General features: G+C 34.3%; 1 protein-coding gene across 3 annotated transcripts; it reads left to right on the top strand.

Moving 5' to 3' along the window:
* The first annotated feature begins 1,954 nt into the window (after nucleotides 1-1,954).
* On the top strand, nucleotides 1,955-10,427 carry LOC111892627 (translation machinery-associated protein 22). 3 transcript variants are annotated; one of them, XM_023888685.3, is made up of 8 exons: nucleotides 1,955-2,247; nucleotides 2,339-2,416; nucleotides 8,881-8,942; nucleotides 9,297-9,378; nucleotides 9,469-9,536; nucleotides 9,628-9,711; nucleotides 9,845-9,915; nucleotides 10,231-10,427. In XM_023888685.3, the coding sequence occupies exons 1-7, from the start codon at nucleotides 2,100-2,102 to the stop codon at nucleotides 9,899-9,901; spliced, it is 579 nt and encodes a 192-aa protein (XP_023744453.1). In that variant the 5' UTR covers nucleotides 1,955-2,099; the 3' UTR covers nucleotides 9,902-9,915; nucleotides 10,231-10,427. The 3 variants fall into 3 exon arrangements, with proteins under 3 accessions (XP_023744453.1, XP_023744452.1, XP_042751346.1); XM_023888684.3 differs by having other exon boundaries at nucleotides 10,228-10,427; XM_042895412.2 differs by lacking the exon at nucleotides 9,297-9,378 and having other exon boundaries at nucleotides 8,871-8,942; nucleotides 10,228-10,427.
* Nucleotides 10,428-24,342: the final 13,915 nt, after the last annotated feature.

Here is a 24,342-nt window from a genome sequence, read left to right as displayed (position 1 = left end):
CTTTTTCCGATTAACCCAGACCAAAATTTCTTGATACTCGGATAAACCATAGCGAATTACCCGAACCTGAACAACCAGAAAACCGAATAAACCGAACCTTGAACGGTTCGGTTTCGATTGGTTTAGCCATAACCAAAAAACCGGTTTACTCATACCCAAATGATCTGAAATCGTATTAACCTGTTTAAACAACACCCTATTGTATAGGGGAGGGTGGAAGGATTTCAATTCGATTTTTTTTATTTATATACCAAAATGCCCTATCGTGTGTGTATATATATATATATATACACACACACACATTGTTGGTGATTACCTCACTCATTGCTACATCTGTGAAAGGGTGAGTTTCATTTGTTTCGGGTGATAGACTAGAAAGAAGCTGGGCAGACATGACAATGAGCCTGAAATTCTATAGTTCATGATATAGGAGATACTATAGTTCATGATATAGGAGATACGGGACTTCAAGAAACAAGAGTACTTATATATACACAATTAGAAAATCAAATCGTTGAACGTAATACTATAAAATGAATATAATAATAATTAGAAGTAAAACTTACTATTAAGTTTTTTAAAGTTTGATTGTTGTTTACTTTATCAATTATTTTCGTATGGTACATGGGTTAGAACTTAGTCATACTATATTATAAAGGAAACATTTTTCCTTTCACTACATTCATTTGAAACTCCCATGTATTTTTCCTTTCACCACATTTATTTGAAACTTCCATTACTTTTCAATTTATTTCTAATAATAATTATAAGCTGGTTAATAAGATTAAATAAATATCAAAACCTAAAGTGTAGTCATATAAAACTAAATTTCAATATTAAAATAATATATTTACTTTTACTTATAAAGTTATGTTTTTTAACTTTTAACATATTATACCTAATTAATTAGATTTAATATATTGTTGGATGTAAACCATTATCATTTTAAAGATAGAATTTTGGACAATTTATATAAAATACTTAAATTATTAATTTAAATATAACATTATAGAGTCAAGTTAAATATAAATTTAAGTTTAACTTAAACAACCCAAAAAATATTTTGTAAATACTTAAAAGTGATAAATTGTAGTATCTTTCTAATAATGATTATAAATTGGTTAATAAGGTTAAATAAATATCAAACCTAAAGTGTAATCATAAATAAACTAAATTTCAATTTTAAAATAATATCCTTACTTCTACTTATAAAGTTTTGTCTTTAAATTTTAACATATTATACTTGATTTATTAGATTTAAAATGTTGTTGTATGTAAACCATTATCAGTTTAAAGTTACAACTTTTGAATAGTTTGGACAAAATACTTGAATTGTTAATTTAGATATAACATTACAATGTTAATTTAAATATAAATTTCAGTTCCACTTAAAAAATCAAAGCATATTATATAAATAATTAAAAGTGATAAATTGTAGTGATCAATGCAAAAACTAAATTGTAATATCAATTTAACTAAATATTTTCTAAAGATATTTTTATAGTCATTAAAAGTTTTCAAATAAATAGCTTAAAATAACTTACAATAACAATAGTTAAAAATAACTCTATAAATGATTATATTGTTACCTTTAAAATCAAACAACAATGTTTGGTGTTTTAAATAATTATAATGATAGAAATTAAAATATTAAGAAAATAAATTTTAAAAAATTAATTAACAATAACAACAACTATAAATAACATTAAACCATATATTATATTTAATTTTATTAATGTGTAACTCGCGGATGGAAGTCATTAAAACGATTGAGATTATAAAGTTATAATACATGTATATATTATCATATAATTCAAAATAATCAATTTATTATATGAATTATTATATCAAATTTAACAACGTTATTATTATTATATTTAAAAAAAAATGTATTTGAAAAAAATATATTTGTACGCATGCTATATTAATAAAACAAAGCAGTTACAATCCGCAAGCCGCAATCATTTTCAATAGTCACAGTTTCCGTTGATACTCTTTTTTTCTTCCGGTCTCATCAAAACCCTCGGTTCAAAATAAAAAAAAAACGGCAAATCCTTCGATAGCGAAACATCAAAAAGATTAAAAACTGATTTGCTTTAATGGCGGAAAAACCCCAACCCGTTCAGGTATTATACTGTGGTGTTTGCGGGTTACCCGCTGAGTATTGTGAATTCGGACCCGATTTTGAAAAATGCAAACCCTGGTTGATCCAACATGCTGCCGAGATTTACCCTGATCTTCTTCAAGGTAATGGTTTTTTCCTTTCATCCTTTTGATTGAGTTTGAAAACCCATGAATGTTTTCTGATTATGTTCCTCGATTTTGTGATTTGAATCAGACCCAAATGCGAAGGAAGTAGATAAAGTTTCGAATCAACTTCAGTCATCTTCGATTGCGGATGGCACTTCGGCTTCTGGTATGTTGATGTTATAGGCGTTTTTAGTTCAGTGTTTTAATTTATATACACTCTAGCTTATATACTCGTTGCTTTTAAGTTGCATTTGAATTGGCAACAAATCTGATTTTTGTACAAACTCTTACTAATTGGTGCACAATATCTGATACTAGTTAGTTGCCACTTCAGAAGTGAGTAGTTAAGAACATGCTTGTTTGTGCTGAATTGATGATATGAATTATGGAATTTTTTTGTGAAACTTTATGCTTGTCAAGACCAATTATTAGGGACAACATATAGACATACAAGCATGTTCTAGTATCTTTTTACACATTAGAATACATACATGCTTCTACAGTTCTACTTGTGACAGCATATGTGTTATGCTAATAGACTATGCATGCTTTCATATCAGTGCAACTGCATTTTAAATTTAATCAGTGATGGGTGGACTCTATTGTAAACTTAAGTTCTTCTAAGGTGCATAATATTGATGTAGGTAATTCTGATAGGTTAGTTTTTCTTCAATCTAGAGGTGTGTGCATCAGATTGAATTTCTAAGAAGATAAAATGGGAACTAAAGACTGTTTTATTATGCTCATTTTTTCTTCTTTTTTGGGGTCTAGAAATATACAAGTTTCATTTTAAATAAACACAAGAGTATTTATTTCTTTATAATTAGTTGTTGCTCTAGGGGTTGTTGATCCAAGATTTTATACACTTATATTCTATGAGTTTATTTTCAACTTCTCATTCAGTTTTGGTGGAAAATCAGGTGTTGGTATGGCATTTATGGCTTGGCCATCAAAATTTTGCTTATGTCAGATGATTGTTTTTTCATTTTTTTTATAGAAATAAAGACTTATCTTCTTTTTAATATAAAACTTGTGAAATGGAAAAATGTACTCCTCACATATTCCCATGCTTACACTATAAACAATATATACCATTCTATTTGATTCATGATGACATTTGAGAACTCTTACTTATTAAGAACATCAAGAACATATATTGGTTCGTTACATTCATTTATGATCAATAATAAAACAACCAAAAAACAATACCCAATTACTACAGGGTCCTTAGCTAAGGGGGAGGTTTGCTTTAATATGAAAACTCTTAGAAAAGGTTACTTTAATATGAAAACTTTGGCAAGAAGAAGTGCATGCCAATATGCTATATATATGTAAATGAAGAAAAAGGAAAAAAAATATTGGAACTAGGAAATAGAACAAATAAAGGGTTAAGTTAGAAGAATAATAATTATAATACATAAATGAGCATAAAAATATAACACAAAAACCATGATATCTACTCGATCTATCCATCCTGTCTAAACCCATAGCCTACAACCTAAAAATCCAAACCCTATTTTCATCTTTTATCTCTTTTTCTTACTTCTCTTAATTGAATTGTTGAGATAGTTAGGAAATACAGAACCCTTCCTAACAACTCCCATTATTGATGACTTAGATTTTCCTACACCTCACAGAAAAGGAGTCTGTGGGTGTACTAATCATCTAATCCAAAAGTATATTGCATACAAAAACTTGTTTCAACCTACAAAGCTCTAAACAAGAATAGATTGAGGTGAAAATACCTTATTGATTATATGCTTTACAAGGAAGCGATACAAGACTATAAATAGAGGTAGGATCCCTAGACAAAGGAAACCTAATGGGCCATGGGCTAACTAGGCCAAAACTAATATATATATATATATATATATATATATATATATATATACACACACACACACACATTCTAACACTCCCCCTCAAGCTGGATCATAGATGTTAATCATGCCCAACTTGTTACAAATATCAAGATCCGCGAACCAAGTTAAGCTTTGGTGAAGACATCAACTAGTTGACTTTGAACATGGTGAGTAAAGATGGTTCCATCTTCTAGTTTTTCAGTTGTGAAATGACAGTCTCCTTCGATATGTTTAGTCCTTTCGTGAAATATTGGATTGTTTGCAATATGGATAGCCGTATCATTATCACAATACAAGTTCATTGGTTTCGATTGAGCAAAACCAAGTTTATCCAACAGATTTCATACCTATATCAGCTTGCATGTAGTCTGAGCCATAACCTGGTATTCGGTGCTGACCTGACCGTGAAACGACATTCTGTTTCTTACTTTTCCATGAAACTAGATTCCCTCCAACAAACACAAAATAACTTCTAGACCGCCTAGTTGTAGGATCCCAATTGTAGTCGGCATCGGTGAACCCTTCGATGACATGATGACCATGATTTTGATATAAGATGCCATGACCAGGAACACCCTTTAGGCACTTCAAAATATGATTAATTGCATCCCAATGAGAGGTTTGTGGAGATGACATAAACTGGCTTACAACACTTACCGGAAAAGGCAATGTTTGGATGTACAATCATCAGGTAGTATAATTTTCCTACATTTCTTCTGTATTTTTTTCGGGTTCTCAAGTGGATCTCTTTCGTCTGCTTTCAATTTCATATTTGGAATCATTGGAGACTCGCAAGGTTTTGTTTCAATCATCCTGGAATCCTTGAAAATATTCGAGCAATATTTCCGCTGAGACAAATAGATCCCTTTTCGAGTATGAGGGACTTCGATTCCCAAAAAGTATTTTAAAGGACCTAGGTCCTTTGTTTGAAATCGAGATACAAGGAAATCTTTCGGCTTCTTGATCTCAATTCCATTACTCCTGATAATCACAATGTCATTAACATATACCACTAACAGAATGCTTCAGGAAGACGATGAAGCAAAGAACACAAAATGATCATAAGAGGTTCTTCGTAAGCCAAACTGTGTCACCACAACAATAAACCGTCTAAACCAGACCTGAGGGGATTGCTTTAAACCATATGGTGATTTATGTAATTTACAAATTCTGCCATATTCCCCTTGAGCAACAAAACCCTGGTGGTTCCTCCATATAAACTTCCTCATGTAAATCACCATGATGAAGGGCCCAATCGTAAGTAACAACTAATGAAATGAATAATCGGATGGAAGATACCTTAGCTATAGGAGAAAATGTCTCGGAGGAGTCTACCCCATAAGTCTAAGCATATCCTTTAGTAACCAAATGTTCAGATGAGTTATAGATCCGTTTGGATTTGACTTTTACAGTGAATACCCATTTGCAACCTATAACCTTTTTACTCATTGGTAAGTCTACCAAATCCTATGTATTGTTATGATCGAAAGCATTGATCTCATTAATCATAGCATCTCGCCATCCAGAATGGTTTCAAACCTTCACCGACTGTTTTAGGAATAGATATTGGGTAAATGTCATTGAAGCCCAACCAACTGTCAGGTTTTGTTTTAAATGGTCCCTTATGTTTTTTTCTTGCATTTAAAGGGCATAAAATTCATATTAACCTGTTTATTAAGGACTTACGACCTGTTTTAACCGGTTACTATGCCAAGTCAGATGCCACGTATATAAAATTTAAGGCGCTTTCACCGTCAATGCCAAATAACCATTCAATCGTCCCCATCCTAAGTTCTCCTTTATCTGTAATTTTTTTTTTCTTTTCCTCTAAATCACAACTTATCTATTCAAATATATTGATTTCTCCATCTCATTGATTCAAGAAATATTTGTGCTATATCACATTCTCATCTGATTACATCATATGGATTTATTCACGATTTAGATGTTCTTCAACATATGTCTGTGGAATTCAAACTTCACCGACAACCATCTCCTACTACCAGATCTCCACCACGTCCGCCTACCACCGATCATCATCATCGTTCACCTACATGGGATTTGAAAAATGATTTAAAGCACAACACGGTAACTCTTACAAGAGGAGTGATGCACACAAGAGAAGAGGTTGAAGGGAAGAGGTATAAGAACCATCGGTTGCAAATTTGAAGCAACGAACATAGATCAGATACCTGTTCGACATCACGATATGTCGTCTGCAAACCCAATATTTTTCCAAATTTCCAAATTTAGGTTGTGACGGAGCTGAGGAAATTCAGGGGTTCTAGGAAGAGTCGTCGTCTTTATCATCATTTTTACGAGTTTTGATTCTTGATTTGAAACAGGGTTCGAAGCCACCGCTACCTTCCATCGAAACCGGCGGCACATCCACCACTACGACACCGTGTTCTTCCCAGAAACCGAGTCCGCTGTCTACATCGTTTCCGAGTCCGATCCCTTCATATCAATGCCGCCCATCATTTTCATCGTTCCCAAGTCCATCAAGTAACCCATTTGCATTTCTTCGAAACACCATTCCATTTTCTCTCCCACCTCTCCGGATCTAACAGTGCCCCTGTAATTCCACCTCTCTCATCTCCAACTTCAAAGTGTCCTAAACCCAACAATCTCAACTGGGAATCGTTCACAAAACAATCGATTTCCTCATTCAATTTGCCATTGTTTGCGTCGTCTGTGCCTACAAGCCCTACCAGGTCCCACCGCTTCACACCTGCAACTATCCCGGAGTGTGATGAATCTGATTGCTCCACCATTAATTCACCATTAATTCATGCCAATGGTTGCGATTCAAGAACTATGAAAACCCATCAAATTTCCCAAATCAAAACAAACGAAATCTCAATTACTTGATCGGAGGAAGCTGTAGAAATCAATGTATTGAATAGATAAGTTGTGATTTTGGGGTTTATGGAAATACATTTGGGTTTTCATGGATCCTTTTTTTTTTTTTTTTTTATGGAAATAGATTTTGGGGTTTATAAGCTGGAGAAATCAATGTATTGAATAGATAAGTTGTGATTCAGAGGAAAAGAAAAAAATCACAGATTGAATGGTTATTTGGCATTGACGGTGAAGACGCCTTAAATTTTATATACGTGGCATCTGATTTGGCATAGTAACCGGTTAAAACAGGTCTTAGGTACTTAATAAACAGGTTAATATGAATTTTATGCCCTTTAAATGCAAGAAAAAACATAAGGGACCATTTAAAACAAAACCTGATAGTTGGTTGGGCTTCAATGACATTTACCCATAGATATTTATCAAGTGTAGAGATCATCACGCGTGAGGTTGAAGATAGTTTACCATAAGAAACAAAAGAGGATATAGGGTAAGTACTTGGACTCTTTCCTTACCTTAATGCTGTGTTCTTGAGTTTAATTTTTAAAGAGGGGGAGGAAAGGGAGGGGAGGTGGAAGAAAGGGAAGAAGAAGACTTTAGTGGCTGCGTTCTCCAGTTGCAAAGGAAAGAGAGGGATACTATTGTCAAATGACATTTATATCCCAGATTAAAAATGGCTTGAGCGTGTAACAAAAAATGAAGAAGGGTAAAAATGGTCTTTATTTCTTTTCCTTTCCAATCCGCCCAAATATGAGCGGAAAGAGAGCATGCATTTCTTCTTATTCCTTCCCCCTCACAATCCTCTCCTCTCCTCTCCTCCCCTCCCCTTTCCTTTCTTTTCTTAAAAAAACTTAAGAACACCTCTATCCCTCTCAATCCTCTCCTCTCCTCTCCTTTCCTCCCCTTTCTCTTCTAAAAAAAACTCAAGAACCAAACGTAAGGCAACGTGAACATCAAGGTCAGGAACCTGCGCATCGGATGATGTGGTTGATGAGAAAACAGGCAATAGAGACTGCATCAACCCAAAATGTTTTTGGAACGGTTTTCTAAAATAATATTGTTCGAGCTACTTCAAGAAGGTGACAATTTTTTCGTTTAACAAACACCATTTTAGAAAGGTGTATCAACACAAGAAGATTCATTGAGAATATCTTGCTAAAACATGTATGTTTGAAAGATTTCAAAGGTATATTCTTTTGCATTATCACTACGCAAAGTTTTCACAAAGACACTAAATTGTGTTTTAATCTCAGCAACACATTAACAAAAATGGGTGAATACCTCAGAGCGATTTTTCATCAAATACAACCAAGTAACACAAAATAATCATCCACAAAAGTCACAAAATACTTGAACCCGGTTTTCGAAGTAATAGGACAAGGAATTCAAATGGGAATGCAACCTGTTTATTAGCTCTAGGGCTCAAGTGAACACATTGATGTTTAGCAAATTGTTATGCATCCTCTTCAGTCACATTATTTACATAGGGGGTAGTTTGGGAAATCAACAAATATAGAGCATCTTATTAGTGCGGTAGAATTAGGGATATTTTAGGCATTTCACATTATTAGTTTGTTATGTCATATATTTGAGTGTTACCAATCAATATAAGAATCAGTTGGTTGTGATTTTGTTATTGTATCTGTTCTTAGAATTCAGTTCATAACACAAATTGACAGGAATCACGATTTAGGGATGATAAATGACTAAATTGGGGATATAATTTCTTCAAAACTTTGAAAAGATGGGTGACTTATAAGTTAATAAACTTTCCAAGAAAGGAGAAATGAACTATCAAGACAACACTTTATCTGAATATCTTCATCATGTTAAAAGTTAAAACAAAATTTCTCAACTTTAAGGCTTCTTCATACTTAGATTTTAATCCTTAATTAGTTGCTTGTAGGCTCTTCAGCACCAAAACAAGAACCTGTAAAGAAACTTCCAGGTGGCAAGATAAAAAAGAAGGTACGAAAATTTATAATACTTCTGCTTACAGCAGATTTTAAATGTCAAAAAAAAAAAAAAAGATTTGATTTGTAAAAATTAAACAATGTTAATTCACTCAATTGGATTTGTACCCAAGTGTTGGAAAGGTATTATTAATAGGGATAAGGGACCAAAAAGATATAAAATTTTGATAAGTATACGTACAAGTTTCAACCTTCTAAATCACTTTAATGAAAAATTTTCAGTTTAATATTTTTAATTGCAAAGCATTTTGTAATGAATACCTATATTACCTAAAATACAATAATTGTTATAAAAGAAAGAAAAAAATGAGGGCAAATTTGTAAAAAGTTAGATGAATTTGTGGTTTAGGAGAGACAAGAAGTTATAATTGAGAAGGTAACTCGTAACAAGCGAAAGTCTATCACCACCATTAAAGGCCTTGAACTTTTTGGTAAGCATAATAATTAATTATTATTATTTTTTAAAATTCCCATGTTTTTTTTTAAGACAATAGGATTATGATAATGATAATGCAATGTAGGTATTAAACTGAGTGAAGCTTCAAAGAAACTTGGAAAGAAATTTGCTACTGGAGCTTCTGTTGTTAAGGTACAACAATTTTACATTTTAATTTAACAATATTACAAAAATATTATCTTTAAATAATTAATTGAAATCTTGTGAATAAATAAAAAAACAGGGGCCAACTGAAAAAGATCAAATTGATGTACAAGGAGACATAGCATATGACATTGTGGATTTCATCACACAAACATGGCCTGATGTAATCATCACTACCATTTTCTTTTTTCTTACTTCATAGTTTCTGTTTTTATAAATAATGTTTTTAAAAAAAATATTTCAAAAACTAAATGGGAAAAAAGGCTATAATTTGAGTTCTTTTAACAAAACTACAGGTTCCTGAAACTGCAATTTTCTTTATTGAAGATGGGAAAAAGGTCCCAGCTGTATGAAATTTGGAGATCAGGTATGATGACACTATCCGATATTCTCAAATTAAATGTCAAAAAAAAAAAGATTTGATTTGTAAAAGCTAAGATTCTGTTATTAATGCATTTAAAGTTGATGCGTCAATTGAAATTGAAAGATACAAAAAAATGGAAGCATTCAGCCATGCAAAACAATTAAATACTTTTCTGTAGTAAATGAACTTCGGATTCTACTACCATTTACTGCAATTTTTTATTATTATTATTTATCACAGTATTAAATCCCACATTTACTTCATTTGCATATTTGCATGCATCATAATTTGTTGAAATTTGTTATTTGATTGCAGAAGATCTATGACCATATCTAGAGTTAGATCATCTATTAGTTGTTGAGGGTTGACCAAAAAATATGATGTAATAATGATACATATATAGATATATATATTTATATATATCATAGAGCATGAAGTGAACCACACATTTGTTTTTCTTTTTGGACCACAATGTGGACATATAATATCTTAGATAAAACAAAGAAATTGAGTAATGGTGGGGAGTTTTACTTTTCTTTCTTAATGGTTGTGATCTTTTTGTATGTATCTTTGACTTTGATCAAGCAAGAAGGTGATTTTATAGAATCTTGTGACAAAATGAAAATCTTTCTAGACCTTGTCAAGTTTGATTGAAATTGAAAATGTTTTTTGTGTGTTGATGTTGAATGTTGGATGTAATTCAAAGAAAATCTTGGATGTTATATTTCATAGATATGGTTAGATTTCATGTTGACAGAATCCAACTTTTGATTCCTAGTAATAAATGAACTATTTTGGGTTTCATTAAAATTGTTAACATTTAATTTGGGCTGACAACCTAACGTTTTGGGGAGACTTGATTGATTATAGGCGAAAAGGTCATTTTTTTTAAACAAAAATGTATAAATTGTAGCAATGGTATAAGTAGTTTTTTTAGAACAAACACACATTACATATGCTACACTACTCATAAACTTTTTTTTTTCTCCACCGAGACTTAGATCATTAATCTTTAGTTGATGGGTACCTTTCTATTGACACATGATACTGTTGTGCTACAAACAATTTGGCAATGGAATAAGTAAATCTACAAACCATTTGGTAATGGTATTAGTAACTTAATCTTAAGATGATTCAGAGTAAATTACACGAATTGTCCCTATAGTTTGAGATAATTTGTATGTTTGGTACCTAACTTATTTTTTTTTAACTCGGAAGGTCCCTACAATTTGTTTTTGTTGTGAGCTTGGTCCATGTCTTACCTAAAAAAACTATTTTGACATTGATTTTCTAATTTATTTAAATAAGGTGGGGTGAGTATAATTTATTTAAATAAGGTGGGGTGAGTAAGGTAAGGTAAGGTGAGATGGAAGTGGTGTTGAGGGTGTGTTTATTTAAATAAATTAAAAAATCAAGGGCAAAATAGTTTTTTTAGGTAAGATAGAGACCAAATGCGCAACAAAAACAAATAATAGGGACCAAATGTGCAAATACCCCGAACCATAGGGACCATTCGTATAATTTACTCTAAGATTTATGAAATATGATGATTGAAGTAAGTAGATATGGGGATTTTTTTTTCAAAAAGATGGGAGGGATTTCAACATACATAAGAATGGTTGTGGTATGGATATTCCATAAATGAGGTATGTGATTCAAAACTTAGCATACTCATAATATTGCTAGTGCTCTACGATTTTTTCAACATAATGGGGTTGAGGCTGGTTTAACATGGGACGTCTAGTGTATTATTTATAATAACCGATTAGTGGTTGTAATTGTCAGCTGATGTGTAATCCCAATGTATCCTTTGATGGATTCTAGATAACATTAGATTAGATGTGTCATGTGTGTTGATTATTAGAGATGTTTGACAAAGACTTTTTAGTATTTTCCTTTAAAATCCGATGTGATGATAAACTTCAAAATATATAGATGTGGATGAGACGGTGACTAACTGATCTGATAGTTTAATGCACAAATAAAAACATCTCTAATGATAATTTTTCTAAAGTTTTTTACATAGCAATGCCATCTCTAATAGAGTTACATAAAATCTCAAATAATAACTTTTTCTAAAACTTTTTACTATTTGAAAAATTATTTACCAATTGAAAAGAAGACTTCTTTGAGAGGTCACTCAAAGCATTTATTTTTTCAACCTTTTTAATTTTATTTTAGACTTTCACATTTGGTCCCTATATTTAATAACATTTTATTTTATACGATAATCATATTTAGATATTAGATGTACTTGGCCTCTATGGTATCTTCCAGTTGTAGACCACTAAATCGTTAACAAAGCTACAACGACATACAGCCGATTTTTAGGACAACATGTTTAAGGTCATTCACCTCAAACATCCTGTAGTCTTCTTCTTTGTTAGATGCCAACTGTTACTTCGATAACAACTTAAATGAGAAACACTTGCTTTTACTCACGACATATATTATACCAAAATATGTGTATTGTGAAATAAGGAAATATGATTTTCCACACAGTTTAAAGAAATTTGTAAGTTTTTTCAATTGGAACCATAAAAAAATACACATAAATAAGCTTAAGCACAATAATGAAGTTCAATTTTTTTGAACGATTGAAATCTCGAACTTGCTTTTTGACAGAAAAACATGTTCAATACTTGCAATATAGTTCAAAATTTGCGCTTTTGTAGAAGAAAGTTTTACACTTGTTTCCTGACAAAAATAGAATGCACAATTTGTCTAATTTTATAAATGCTCATACTTTTGTGTTTACACAAAATGGTAGTTAATACTTTATTTGTATAATATATAATATTTTTTTATAGCTATTCACTACTATACTTATTTTATAACTATTGATGAGATATTATGACGATATATTTGGTTTAAAACAAACTGTAATTTTAAGTATAAAATCAAGTTTTGCGTGTTGATGTAAAGTAAATAGTAATACATGAAATTTAATGTTCTATAATTTCGGGTTCATCATTTATAAAGGTAACATACTTTAGCCCGTATATACTTTTATTTTTTTCTTCGTATACATATGACTATAGAACTTGTTTAGTTTATTAAAAAATATCCTTATTGTAGAGGATAGTTTTGTTGTGAAGATATTCGCTGTAGAAGTCTTATGATTTTTATGTCGAAGTAGTGTCTTGTAGTTTATATCAAAGGTTACACACCTTCGATATTTTTGTGTATTTTAGAGAGCATATAAGTTATAACACTTTGATTGTTGAAGTCTCTCTATATATTTTGTGTCTATTGAGGGTACTATATATAGTATTGTAGTATATAGGTTATGAGCATAGTTTTTCCCGATATCCACATTGTATTCTGTAACCTTGCTACTTCCAGACTACTAAGAGCTTAAACAAATTTATCAACTTTTCGTGTTAATTCTTTTCTGAAATCATTACTTGATTGAATTCTTGACTCATCAAGTGGTATCAGAGCAAGAATCATCAAATTGTTTTGAGAATTTCTTTTTTCGATTTCATCAATTGATTCAATCTTTCCAAATTCACCAATTTTTGCGTTTGATAATTGTTTTTCTTCGAACGGTGTTTGAGACTGTATGATTCTGCAATCGAGATTCAATCAATGTGATTTGATTTCATTCCAATTCAATTTCTCATTCTTTCTAATCAAATCGATGGCAAATATGAATGTGAACATGATGATTAACTACACAAATCTTCTTGGATCTTCCACAAAACCCCAATGTTGCTTCTAGAGTATTACGATCGGTGGGCAGATCGAATGGAAGATTATTTGAAAAGAATCGATGAAGATCTATGACGTCCAGTTAAGATGGTCCATTCTGCGCTCCCGTAGTTGAAGCGGTTGGAACAACTGCTCAAAATGAAAACATGACTGCAACACGACTGAAGAAAGAAGCGAATGATAAAAGGTGTATCCGTGAACTGAGAGGAGCTTTGCCTCAAGTGGTTTACAATTATATTCGAGGTTGTAAAACGGAACAAGATATCTAAAATACTTTGAAATAGAAATTTCAAGGAAATAAATGAACCAAGAAGAGCTCGGTAACTTAATGTTTATTTGAGTTTTCTGAATTTAAGCAGAAAAAGACGGAGTCCATTGAAGCCTACTATGATCGGTTCAATAATTTGATTTACAAGAATAACATATTCTAGAAAAAGTGCTTCGATATCTAACTATGATGTTGAGAACAAGAAAGATGAAAGTTCTGGTGAGAAGAAGTTAGAGAAGAAGCTTGTTGGTGACTCTGGATACGACTCCAACTATTAAAATGGTAAAAATCATTTGGCAAGGGATTGCATGCTTAAGAAGAAAGAGGAGAAACAGAAGAAAGTCAAAGATGAAGCATATTATGATAGGTTTTTGTAGGTTATAATTCAATACACGAGGTGGAAAATCACTTAACTCTTACGTTTACATGCAACCTATTTGGATCTATGTTTTCTCTATTGATAGCAATAAACTATGAACATCAAGAACCCTAAAGGAGCTCTATAATAATCGAAATTTACATAGAGTTAGGGTCTACATACCTCTTGATTATTGCAGAAAATAATCACACCAATATCCTTCTCGAAAACCTTGGAAAACAAGCACCAGAAGTTTAGTGCCTCTAATGGTTTGTACCCCAAGCATATTATGATAGGTTCTGTAGGTTATAATTTAATGCATGAGGCAGAAAATTACTTAACTCTTAAGTTCACATGCAACCTATTTGGATCTATGTTTTCTCTATTGATAACAATAAACTATGAACACCAAGAACCCCAAGGGAACTCTATAATAATCGAAATTTACAGAGAGTTAGGGTTTACACACCTCTTGATTATTATAAAAAATAATCACACCAATATCCTTCTCGAAAACTTTAGAAAACAAGCACCAAAAGTTTAGTACCTCTAATGGTTTGTACATCAAACACTAGAAACCTTAGAATAAAGAGGAGAAATGTAACACCCCGTTTTGAAAAGCACTTTGTGGCGGTCTCGGAGGCCCAGGGTATGAGCGATTCGATCTTTTAGGGTCTCGAGATTTATTCGAAAGGTTTAAGGCTTGGGTGTGTGGTCAGGAGCGTAGGACTTCTCGCCACCTTTTCGCGGATATAAAGTTCGTCGGAAACGGACTTAGAATGAAGAAGGTATGACACTTTAAAGCATTTGGCATAAATGGTCCCTAATAGAAATGTTTGGCAAATAAGTCCCATGCATGCAAGGGAAGCATGCACGTGTCCGATTGGGTACGCCCAACTTAGTGTAGTAAATGATCGCGGATATAAGGAGGAGTACACCCAGCGTACTACTCTCAGAGACCCAAACCCTAAATTTTAGAGCATGTCGCTATATAATGAACACAACACCCCAGTTATCAGCCTCCCTCTCATCTTCATACAGCCACCACGAAACCCTAACCCTCCCTTGAGTGTCCATTTGGACCGAACCGAATATGAAAAGTCACATTTTTTCCCCTTGTACGATTGCTGCGAATAAGCCCTTATTCGGGTAACCCGGACCGAATAACCCGAAAACCAAATCGAATTGCTTATTCGGGTCTAATTCAGTTCGGGTTTTCGGGCCAAATTCTCATCCCTACATAGGAGTACGCTCAACGTACTCATTAGTTATTTTTCTTATGGATTTTGGGCCTCAGTTTGGGCCATGCGTGGGAATTTTGGTCCTTTGGGCCTTAGTGGGCCATCAAGAGTCAGATAATGTGGGCCAAGAAGATGTTTGGGCTTAGGGTATGGCCCATAAGAGGGATTGGGCCCAATTTAGCAAATTGGGCCATTAGTGGGTTTGGGAAGCCCATCCAATGTTGGGCTTTTCATATTATGATTTTGAGCCTTAGATATGGATCAAGTTGGGCTAGGGGTAAAATGGTCATTTTACCCTAAGGAGGATTATTGTTTGAACGAAGTGATATTTTGGTATTGATAGATTTTGGAGTCGAGAGATCAGTTGTTTGGAAATTTTGGTGAGGCAACGATTCGGGAGTTCGATTCTTCAGTTTAGATCGGAAGTGCAAGGTGAGTTATCCTCACTTTATCAACAGGGTCTAAGGCACCAAGGCCGACCCTTTATCGGATTTGTATTTGTGTATTTGCTTGATATGTTTATTGATATGCTAGATTTGCATTATGGTAGTTAGGATAGTATTATGTTAGTGACCTGGTTTAGGTCGGTATTCTGGTATATAGGATGATGTTTTGTTAGTGACCGGTTAGGTCGGAATCCTGGTTATAGGATGGCTGCTGTGTTAGTGATCTGTTAGATCGGTATGATTATCTGTTATATACATGCTAGCGTATGGTATTTATGTGCATATGATTGTTTGATTTGGTATGGGGGTTCGGTTGAGGCGGGTCCTGCTTCGTGTTGTAGGCCAACATACCCAGGGTGGACCGGATAGACTGTAGGCCCAGGAGGGCACATAGTCAGGCCGAAGGCCCAGCGAGCGGTCCGGATAGGCTGAAGGCCCCGAGAGGGCGGTCCAGACGTGCCGAGGCTCAGAGAGTGGGCCAGATAGACTGAAGGCTCGATGTGGGTGGTCCAGTCATATTGTAGACTCAAAGAGTGGACCAGGTGGACTGAAGGCCCTACACGGGCGGACCAGTCACACTGTAGACTTGATATGCATGGTTGTTCTATGTTTGTTATATGATATGTTTATTGTTGTATGAGGTTGGTATTTTGGGGGAACTCTTTAAGCTCTTGGGCTTACAGTTTTAGTTTATTGTTTCAATTACCTCAGCGGATGACCGCGGGAAGGCGAAGACATGACCGTATACTCTGATACGAAACTATTTTGGAAACCTTTTTGTAATAACTATTGGTATTTGAATTGTTTTTAGAAGTTTAAATTTGGCATGAATTTTATGGGGGTTACAAGAGAGAGAAGAGAGGAATAAATTTCGTTTCTATGCTTCTTAGGAAGGTCATGAACAAAAATAATGAGCCGAGGGGTTCTATTTATACTTTAGATAACTTGCAGACCAAGCAAGATTTGAATTGATTAAATAAAAGATTTAATCCCAATTCAAATCATTTCCTTTTATGCAACAAGGAGGCTTCCAGAAACCCTAGAGGAGCCTCCAAACGTTCATGCCATGGAGGTTTCTAGAATTTATTCTTCTGTTTTACTTTTGAACAATTACAATTCACCTCATGCACCTTTAATTAATTCCAATTAATCCGAAATTAATTCCATATTAATTATGATTAATAATTAATTTATTCTAATTGATTTCTTATTAAATTATTAACTATATAATTAAAAAGTCAATTATTTAACTATTGTTCTCATGTTAATTTATTAATCACATAACAAATTAACATATCAATTATATATTTCCAATTAATATATTAATCACATAATATATTGACAAAACATTTCTCTTTCTCTCTCCTAATATCATTTCTAGCTATTTCTGGTTATGAGGGTAACCCAAAAGGACTTTGCTTCTATTTTCAAGTTTATACCAATTTATTTACGAGCTTAAACACCTTAATCCAATATATTATGCTTTGAAGATCGAAGAGCTGAGGGCAAAGTCGAAGAATCTATCATTGGTGGCGAAGGGAATGGAAGAAGATGATGACGCCTATTAGATTTGGTCATCCAGATCTGGTGATGAGGAGATGCGTCACCCGACACATGATGCTATGTTTGCAAAGCACACCTGTGATGGAGTGGATAAGGAGAAGCATGAGAGTGAGAATATTGTGTCAGATGTCGAAGGTTAAAGTGATGAGGAGGTGAATGTAGAAAGTTATTGTTTCACGGCTACAACTTCCAAATCTCTAATGACTGATGTTACGCGTGTCAAACCCAACAAATAATAGGGGTACAACAGACTCCAAATACACTGCTTTAATACACTAGAAAGTAGTACAAGGCAAGCAGGGTCGAACCACAGAACACAGGATAAAAGTCTATACCTCTTTGTGCAAGGTACTTTGGTCCTAAAGGGGGATTTGTTTGCAAAAGTTAAATAATAAAAATAACAATCAACTTTGAAACATGTAGAAAATGAAATAGATTTGTAAACAAGTTGTAAAAGTGTTTCCAGTTCTAGTTCTCAATGTTGTCATTTAACCTGATTGTGACTTGATATAATTTGTGATTGCTATTCTAAGTTGGTACTGAAAGATATTAACATGCTCTAATACCTCTTGCTTGCCAAATTATCTAACCAAAACACGCTCTTTGACTAGACCTAGATTTACTAATTCAACCTAAGCATACTCTTAGATTGTATTGAAAAACTGCATTAAGTTTTGTACAAGCTTCCCAACAATGTTCATTTAATCTTATACGCTCGGAAGTGCGAAAATATGTGATAAATGTTCTACAATAAGAAAACCTATTGTTTGGTACCAATCATTAACTTTGTAGAACAATTAGGTGCCCTAAAAGTTAATTGAATACACAAAAATTTAATTCATGAAAGTGGCCAATCAAACACAAATCAAATTTAAGGATTCTAGTTTAAATAAGAGCATAATCACTAGAATAGAATCACAAATCAAACATCAAATCACATGCTTCAAGTCAAGCAATCAACATGTTTTGAACAAGGGTTTCTTAGCCACACATGGCTAAGAATAAATCAAAAAGAATAAAGATGGAATTGGAATGTTTAGTGCTTACAAAAATGAAATCAAAAGTGTTTGCATTGATTAGGTCTTCTCAAAAGCTCCAAGAATTCTCCCAAAATCGCCCAAGATCGCCCAAAACTGCTCCAGAAACCGTTATCCTCTTCAAAATGGCAACATCTCCTGTGTTAATTAATGTTCACGTGCATGCCATAAGGCCATGCGTTTTTGGCATGACCATGCCTTTTCTCCATGTGTTTTTGGCATGGCCATTTGTCGTAACCATGTGTTTTTGGCATGGCCCGTGCTTTTTGCTAAAAATCAAATAAGTCTTCATTGTTGGCTCCATCTTTAGTCTAGCTTCACCATGAGTCATGTTGCTCAAATATGAGATAATAAAGGACAAACACGACCCCTGTCAGTGTGACAAGAACCACATTTCAAATGTAGTCCTTTGCTATGATGACAATGCAACAATGACTCAGGTTGTGTCTTCATGTTTTCTGCAAGGGAATGACCGGTTTATCTTCTCTTCATGCTCCAAAGCTCCAAACTCCATGCTCCAAGCTCCAAGCTCCATGTACCATAATGCCTGCAAAATAAATCAAAAATGGGGAAGTACCAGACATTCTTAATGAAATATGCAGTTGCCCAAATAATTAACTAAATGCAAGAATTATGAAGTAGAATGCTTTGAAAGGACGGAAATAAACATGCAAAATAGGTGCATAAAATGCACCTATCAAACCTCCCCAATCTTAGACCTTTCTTGTCCTCAAGAAAGAACAAAATTAAGAATCACCCTAGAGAAGACAATAAGTGACTAAAAAGAAACTAAGATGAAAAGAATGGAAGGAACGAAAAAGACTAAATGAAATTGAGAGTGAATGCATGCAATAAAAGGAAAACAATGAAATAACATATGTACAAAAAGATTAACAAAGATTCAAAGATATTTTTTTTTCAAATACTAATGCAGTAAACAAAACAAAACGAACATATTCAATCCAATTAACATCATTGTGTCATGCAGCCGAAGGTGTATTTGTTGTGCCTTGAGATAACTTGACATTAACCCCACAAAGACATATATAACAGTTAAAAAAAGATTTTTGTAGCCATTCCCTAACACAACTCAACAAAATCAAAAGTTACAATACTTGTTCACTTTTACAGGTATTGGGTTAGCACATGGAACAAATTATGGTCTTACTCTCGTGAAAACATGTGATGACAAAAATGCTGAATCATTTTCATTTTACAAAGCATGACAATGACCGACTCCAACTATTTGTTGACTAACAACAATATTTTTCTAAAAAATATTTTCTAAAAATTATCTAATATTTACTCAGATTGGTTACATGTTTCAAACCACTTACACCAGTCAAAGTAATTTACAGTCAGTCCCAATGTCATAAGTTCAAGTCCAAGTCCAAAGGAATCTTTTGGCAGCCAAACATTTTTCCTAAACATATTATTCAATTAAACTATAAACATAAATATATAAAAACTATCTAATTATATTTTCCTACAAATAAAACTCATGGCTTTCTTTGAAATCCATGTAGCGGGCTTCCAACTAACACATCCATACCAGATGACCTTGGTGTGCTAGATTTAAAGAGATCCCTAGGGTTTACTTGCCCGAACCTCAAAGGCCACAAATTAGCTTTATTTGAATATCTAAACATATCTATATATTTTTTTGTTATTATTAAGTTCATGAATTTCTATGGAACTCGTGTAACGAACTTTCAACCCAATCAGTCCCAAACAATTCAGCTTTAGGCAATTAGGTGTAGAACACCCCTCGGGTTTTACTGATTCGAGTCCCAAAGGTCACATATTAACTTAATAATATTTTCATTTTTATTTTTTGGTTTCTTTTTTTTAGGATTATTTCCTTATATGTCCTTGACTCTTTCTATTGTTGTGACATCTCACAGTCTATTACCGTGAGAGACTTCTAAGTCATTTTTCGGGGGATTGATGTAAACACATAAAGACCCGTATGTATAGTTGAAACAATGTCCCCGAGCAGGGTGTTTAGAAGGGAATAGGTAGAAAAGACTTTTTAGAGTGCTAGAGGATTCAAGTAACTGAATTTTATATTCATTTTGTGGCTCTTTTGAATTTAAAGTTCGGATATGAATGAGCCCTTACTGCTCATAAGACCAGTCGTGTGTTCCATGGGCTAAACTATATCTGTCGTTATGCTTCGGTGTTGATGACCTTATCATTTTTTGTTTTGCACGAGTAGCTTTGGGAGACGTGTTCGTGTGATTTTACTGCTTCAAGATTTTTAATGAAAAACGAACAAGTTCTCATCTCAAGCTACGACTAATTTACCACTTCAACTGATTCAAGAAGATTAGGTTCCTTTAGATCGATTTTTTTAAGATGAATAAGAAAAATAATTTTTTTTTTGGTTTTTTTGATTTTGTTTTAAGATGAATGCATGAAAAAAAAATGAAAATAAGAAAAGTAAAAATATTTTTTTTTGATGAAATGCATGTGGAAAGTAGAACCTAATGTACAAAGACCCCTCCCCAAGCTTAAGATTTAGCATCGTCCTCGATGCTCAGAGAGGGTAGGGCAGCCTACTGACTGCGGGGGGCCCAATGTTGCATGAACTGCATAGCTTCTTGTACTGTTTGTGTCACTTGTTGAACGGAGGCATTGGTTGCAGACAAATCAACACAAATGTCGACAATAGCTTGATCAAGGTGATCAAAACGCCTCATGTATGTGTCATGGTACTGAGTCGCCCACCATGTGTAGAAATAACGTGTGGTCTCCACCGGGGTAACATAAGTGGACCCCCTGGAGTGGGAGGAGTGGAGTGAGCGGGAGGAATAGGGATGTTGTCTTCGTGGTCGACGAACAGCCACTCATGAACTCTCGGGATGGGCGTGGGAATGGGTGGAATGGAATTTGCAGAAGTGTTCTTTGGTAGACACCACCGAGTCCGAGTGATGTCCTGCTGGAGTTTGAGAGAGCTGAAGTCCCCAACAGGAACTCGGAAATGTGGCTCACCCTGCACCAACCATGTGAGGCTACCATCACCTTCTCTGCGAAAGAAAGATGAGGCTGCAAGGACATTGGATGTGATGGTATTGGAGCCTTGCGTGATTTTCTCGAGATTCGGGCGCTTGCTTTCAAAAAGCTCGGCACAAGTAAGGCGGGTGGCAAGATAATTGATAATCTCGCCACAATGGATAGGGCTAGAATCGCTAGTGGATACCTTCCGAAGTTTGTAAGCCAAGAAGGCGTCAAAATGTGGTCTCTTCAATCCGGTGAGCATGCACCAAAGAATTTCTTGCTCCTTCTTACCGACTCTGCTAACGTCTTATTGGGGAAAGACAATATTAGCAATAATTCAGAGAGCCACCCTTAAGACCGGATGAATGATTTGGGATGCTTTGGCGGATCGAGCCTCATACACATCAAGTCCTGTTATTTCCTTCCAAAAGGCTTTGGTTTTGAAAATGGTATTTTTCTCTCACATTTATCCTAAGTTGCGACCATAAGTATTGAATGTAGAAATCCCAACAAGCCCACTAAGATTGTTTAGACTCAGGAAAAATTGCAACTGCATGAGACAGAATGAGAGACCTTTAGCATTATCATTGAATTCCAAAGATTGTAAGAATTCAATGGTTGTGTTTTTATACAATTCCATTGGTGCCAAAGTGAGAATTTTCTCCCAAACGATGTTGCTAAACAACCTAAGGACGCCATCATAAACTCCTAGTTCTTGGAGAATGGGAATATCTACAAACCGTTGTTGAGCATATTCACGGTCTTTTAGGTGAACGAATCGGTCATGGTGCTCAAGAAAATTGTGAATAATGGTGGTGACACCATATTTGGATTCAAATTGTTCTTTTGGCTTTGGATTTTTGCGTTTTGGCATGATGACAAACCGGATTTACGACAGATAGGTGGTGACCAAAGACTAGAACATAACTAGATAAAAACGAATTAACAATTATATGAAGCACAAGAACGGATTCACAATAATTGTAGCAAAAAAAAACTTAAAATAAATGCGTAAAACTTGATACATGGAAGGAATGTACCGTTCAAATGCTTGAATTTGTGGTGTTGGCTTGTGTTGTTCATTTCATCTTCAACCTCAAGAAAGCGTGAACTCTTCAATGGTGGAATGCCCAATTGGAGTTGAAAACTTCCAATCTTCCTTCTAAAAACACCTCCCCAAGCTTGTTCTTCAAACCCTATACAATAATTTTGAAATCCAATACAAGAATCAATTCAAACTTTACAAATCAAGAACTAGGGTTTATGAAGAAAAATTCAATTTTTACCAACTGATTGATGAATTTCGACCTAGATAATGAACTTGATGAAGTTAGGAACCCATAATAACATACCTTTTGATCTTTATTGTTAATTTACTTGAAGAAAAATAAAACCCTACATTAGGTTTGGAGGGTTATCAGCGAAGATGGGTTTAGAGGGGAAGGATGCGACTAGCGATCGAGGAGGCACAATTTTGAGAAAAGGAGAGGGACGCACGAGCTTAATTGAAGATCGAATAAACTTATGCTAATCTAGTCGCTCGATCAAGGCTGTGGTTCCTCTATTTTGATTTGCCGAGAGATATAGCCTGTGCAATTTGCAATTCTCCAAACACGACTTCAGAGGCGTGCGTTTTTAGTTTAGGTCGTGATTTCGGGATCTTGGTACTCGGATGCACGGGCCATGTGTTTTGGAAACCAGAATCGTGCATTTTTTTCTTCTTGATTCATAAAGTCACGGTCCAACTTAAGACCGTGAGTTTTGAGCATGCCCCGTATACAATTTTTTTCTTTCTTTCAATCCTCGACTGAACGCACGGTCTAAAGGTATAGGCCGTGCGTTTTCGAATTTACCCGTGCTTTTTTGAATTTGCCCATGCCAAATTTTTTTTATTAAAATCCTCGAAGCGCACGCATGGACAAAAATTTTGAACCGTGCCTTTTCTACTTAGCCTATGCGTTTTTCGTGAGGCCGTGCGTTTACTTTCTGTTAACATCAAACTCACAATTTTTTTTTTCAAAACCAATTTATTCTGGACCATTAGATAGGAAAAATTATTAGTACAAAACCCTTGAAACGACTTAAAAACATTGCAACACGAAAGAAATAAAGTAAAATAAAGAAAATGGAAAGAAATATTCCGAGTTGCCTCTCGGTTAGCCACCCTTGTTTCAAGTCTTTGGCTCGACCTTGCCCTTTAGATTCACTCAACGTAGTCTGGGTGTTCCAAGCTATCAACCTCCATGTCTTTCTCTTGGAAACCTTCATAGAAGACCTTTAACCTGTGACCATTAACTTTGAACACTTTTCCAGTTTTGTTACTCTTAATCTCAACTACACCATGATCAAATACTTTAGTAACAATGAACGGTACCACCCACCGGGACCGTAACTTACCAAAAACCATTTAAGTCGAGAGTCATAGAGTAATACCTTTTGACCAATATCAAAGGTCTTACGAGAGAGGTACTTATCCTGGAATGCTTTGGTCTTGTCCTCATAGATACGTGAACTCTCGAATGCTTAATTTATTATTTCCTCCAACTCTTAAATCTCTAACTTTCGGTGAACACCCTCTTCATCCATCTTCATGTTTAGCTTTTTGACAGCCCATAAAGCTTTGTGCTCTAGTTCAACAGGAAGATGATAGGCTTTGCCAAACACAAGTCTATAAGGTGACATCCCAATTGGAGTTTTATATGCAGTTCGGTATGCCCAAAGAGCATCTTTTAATCTCAAACTCCAATCTTTGAGGTTCGTGTTCACTGTTTTCTCAAGTATGGACTTTATTTCTCTGTTTGAC

The sequence above is a fragment of the Lactuca sativa genome, chromosome 5 (assembly GCF_002870075.4).
Source record: "Lactuca sativa cultivar Salinas chromosome 5, Lsat_Salinas_v11, whole genome shotgun sequence".
Taxonomy (NCBI): Eukaryota; Viridiplantae; Streptophyta; class Magnoliopsida; order Asterales; family Asteraceae; genus Lactuca; species Lactuca sativa.
The sequence above is the reverse complement of the archived record's forward strand: the minus strand, read 5'-3'. Positions and strand labels throughout refer to the sequence as shown.

What these genes read in the sequence shown, in the direction of transcription:
- LOC111892627 (XM_023888685.3), top strand. Translation starts at nt 2,100, where the DNA reads ATGGCGGAAAAACCCCAACCCGTTCAGGTATTATACTGTGGTGTTTGC. An exon ending in TTACCCTGATCTTCTTCAAG is followed by an intron (nt 2,248 to 2,338) that starts GTAATGGTTTTT and finishes GATTTGAATCAG; the next exon opens with ACCCAAATGCGAAGGAAGTA. An exon ending in CTGGAGCTTCTGTTGTTAAG is followed by an intron (nt 9,537 to 9,627) that starts GTACAACAATTT and finishes ATAAAAAAACAG; the next exon opens with GGGCCAACTGAAAAAGATCA.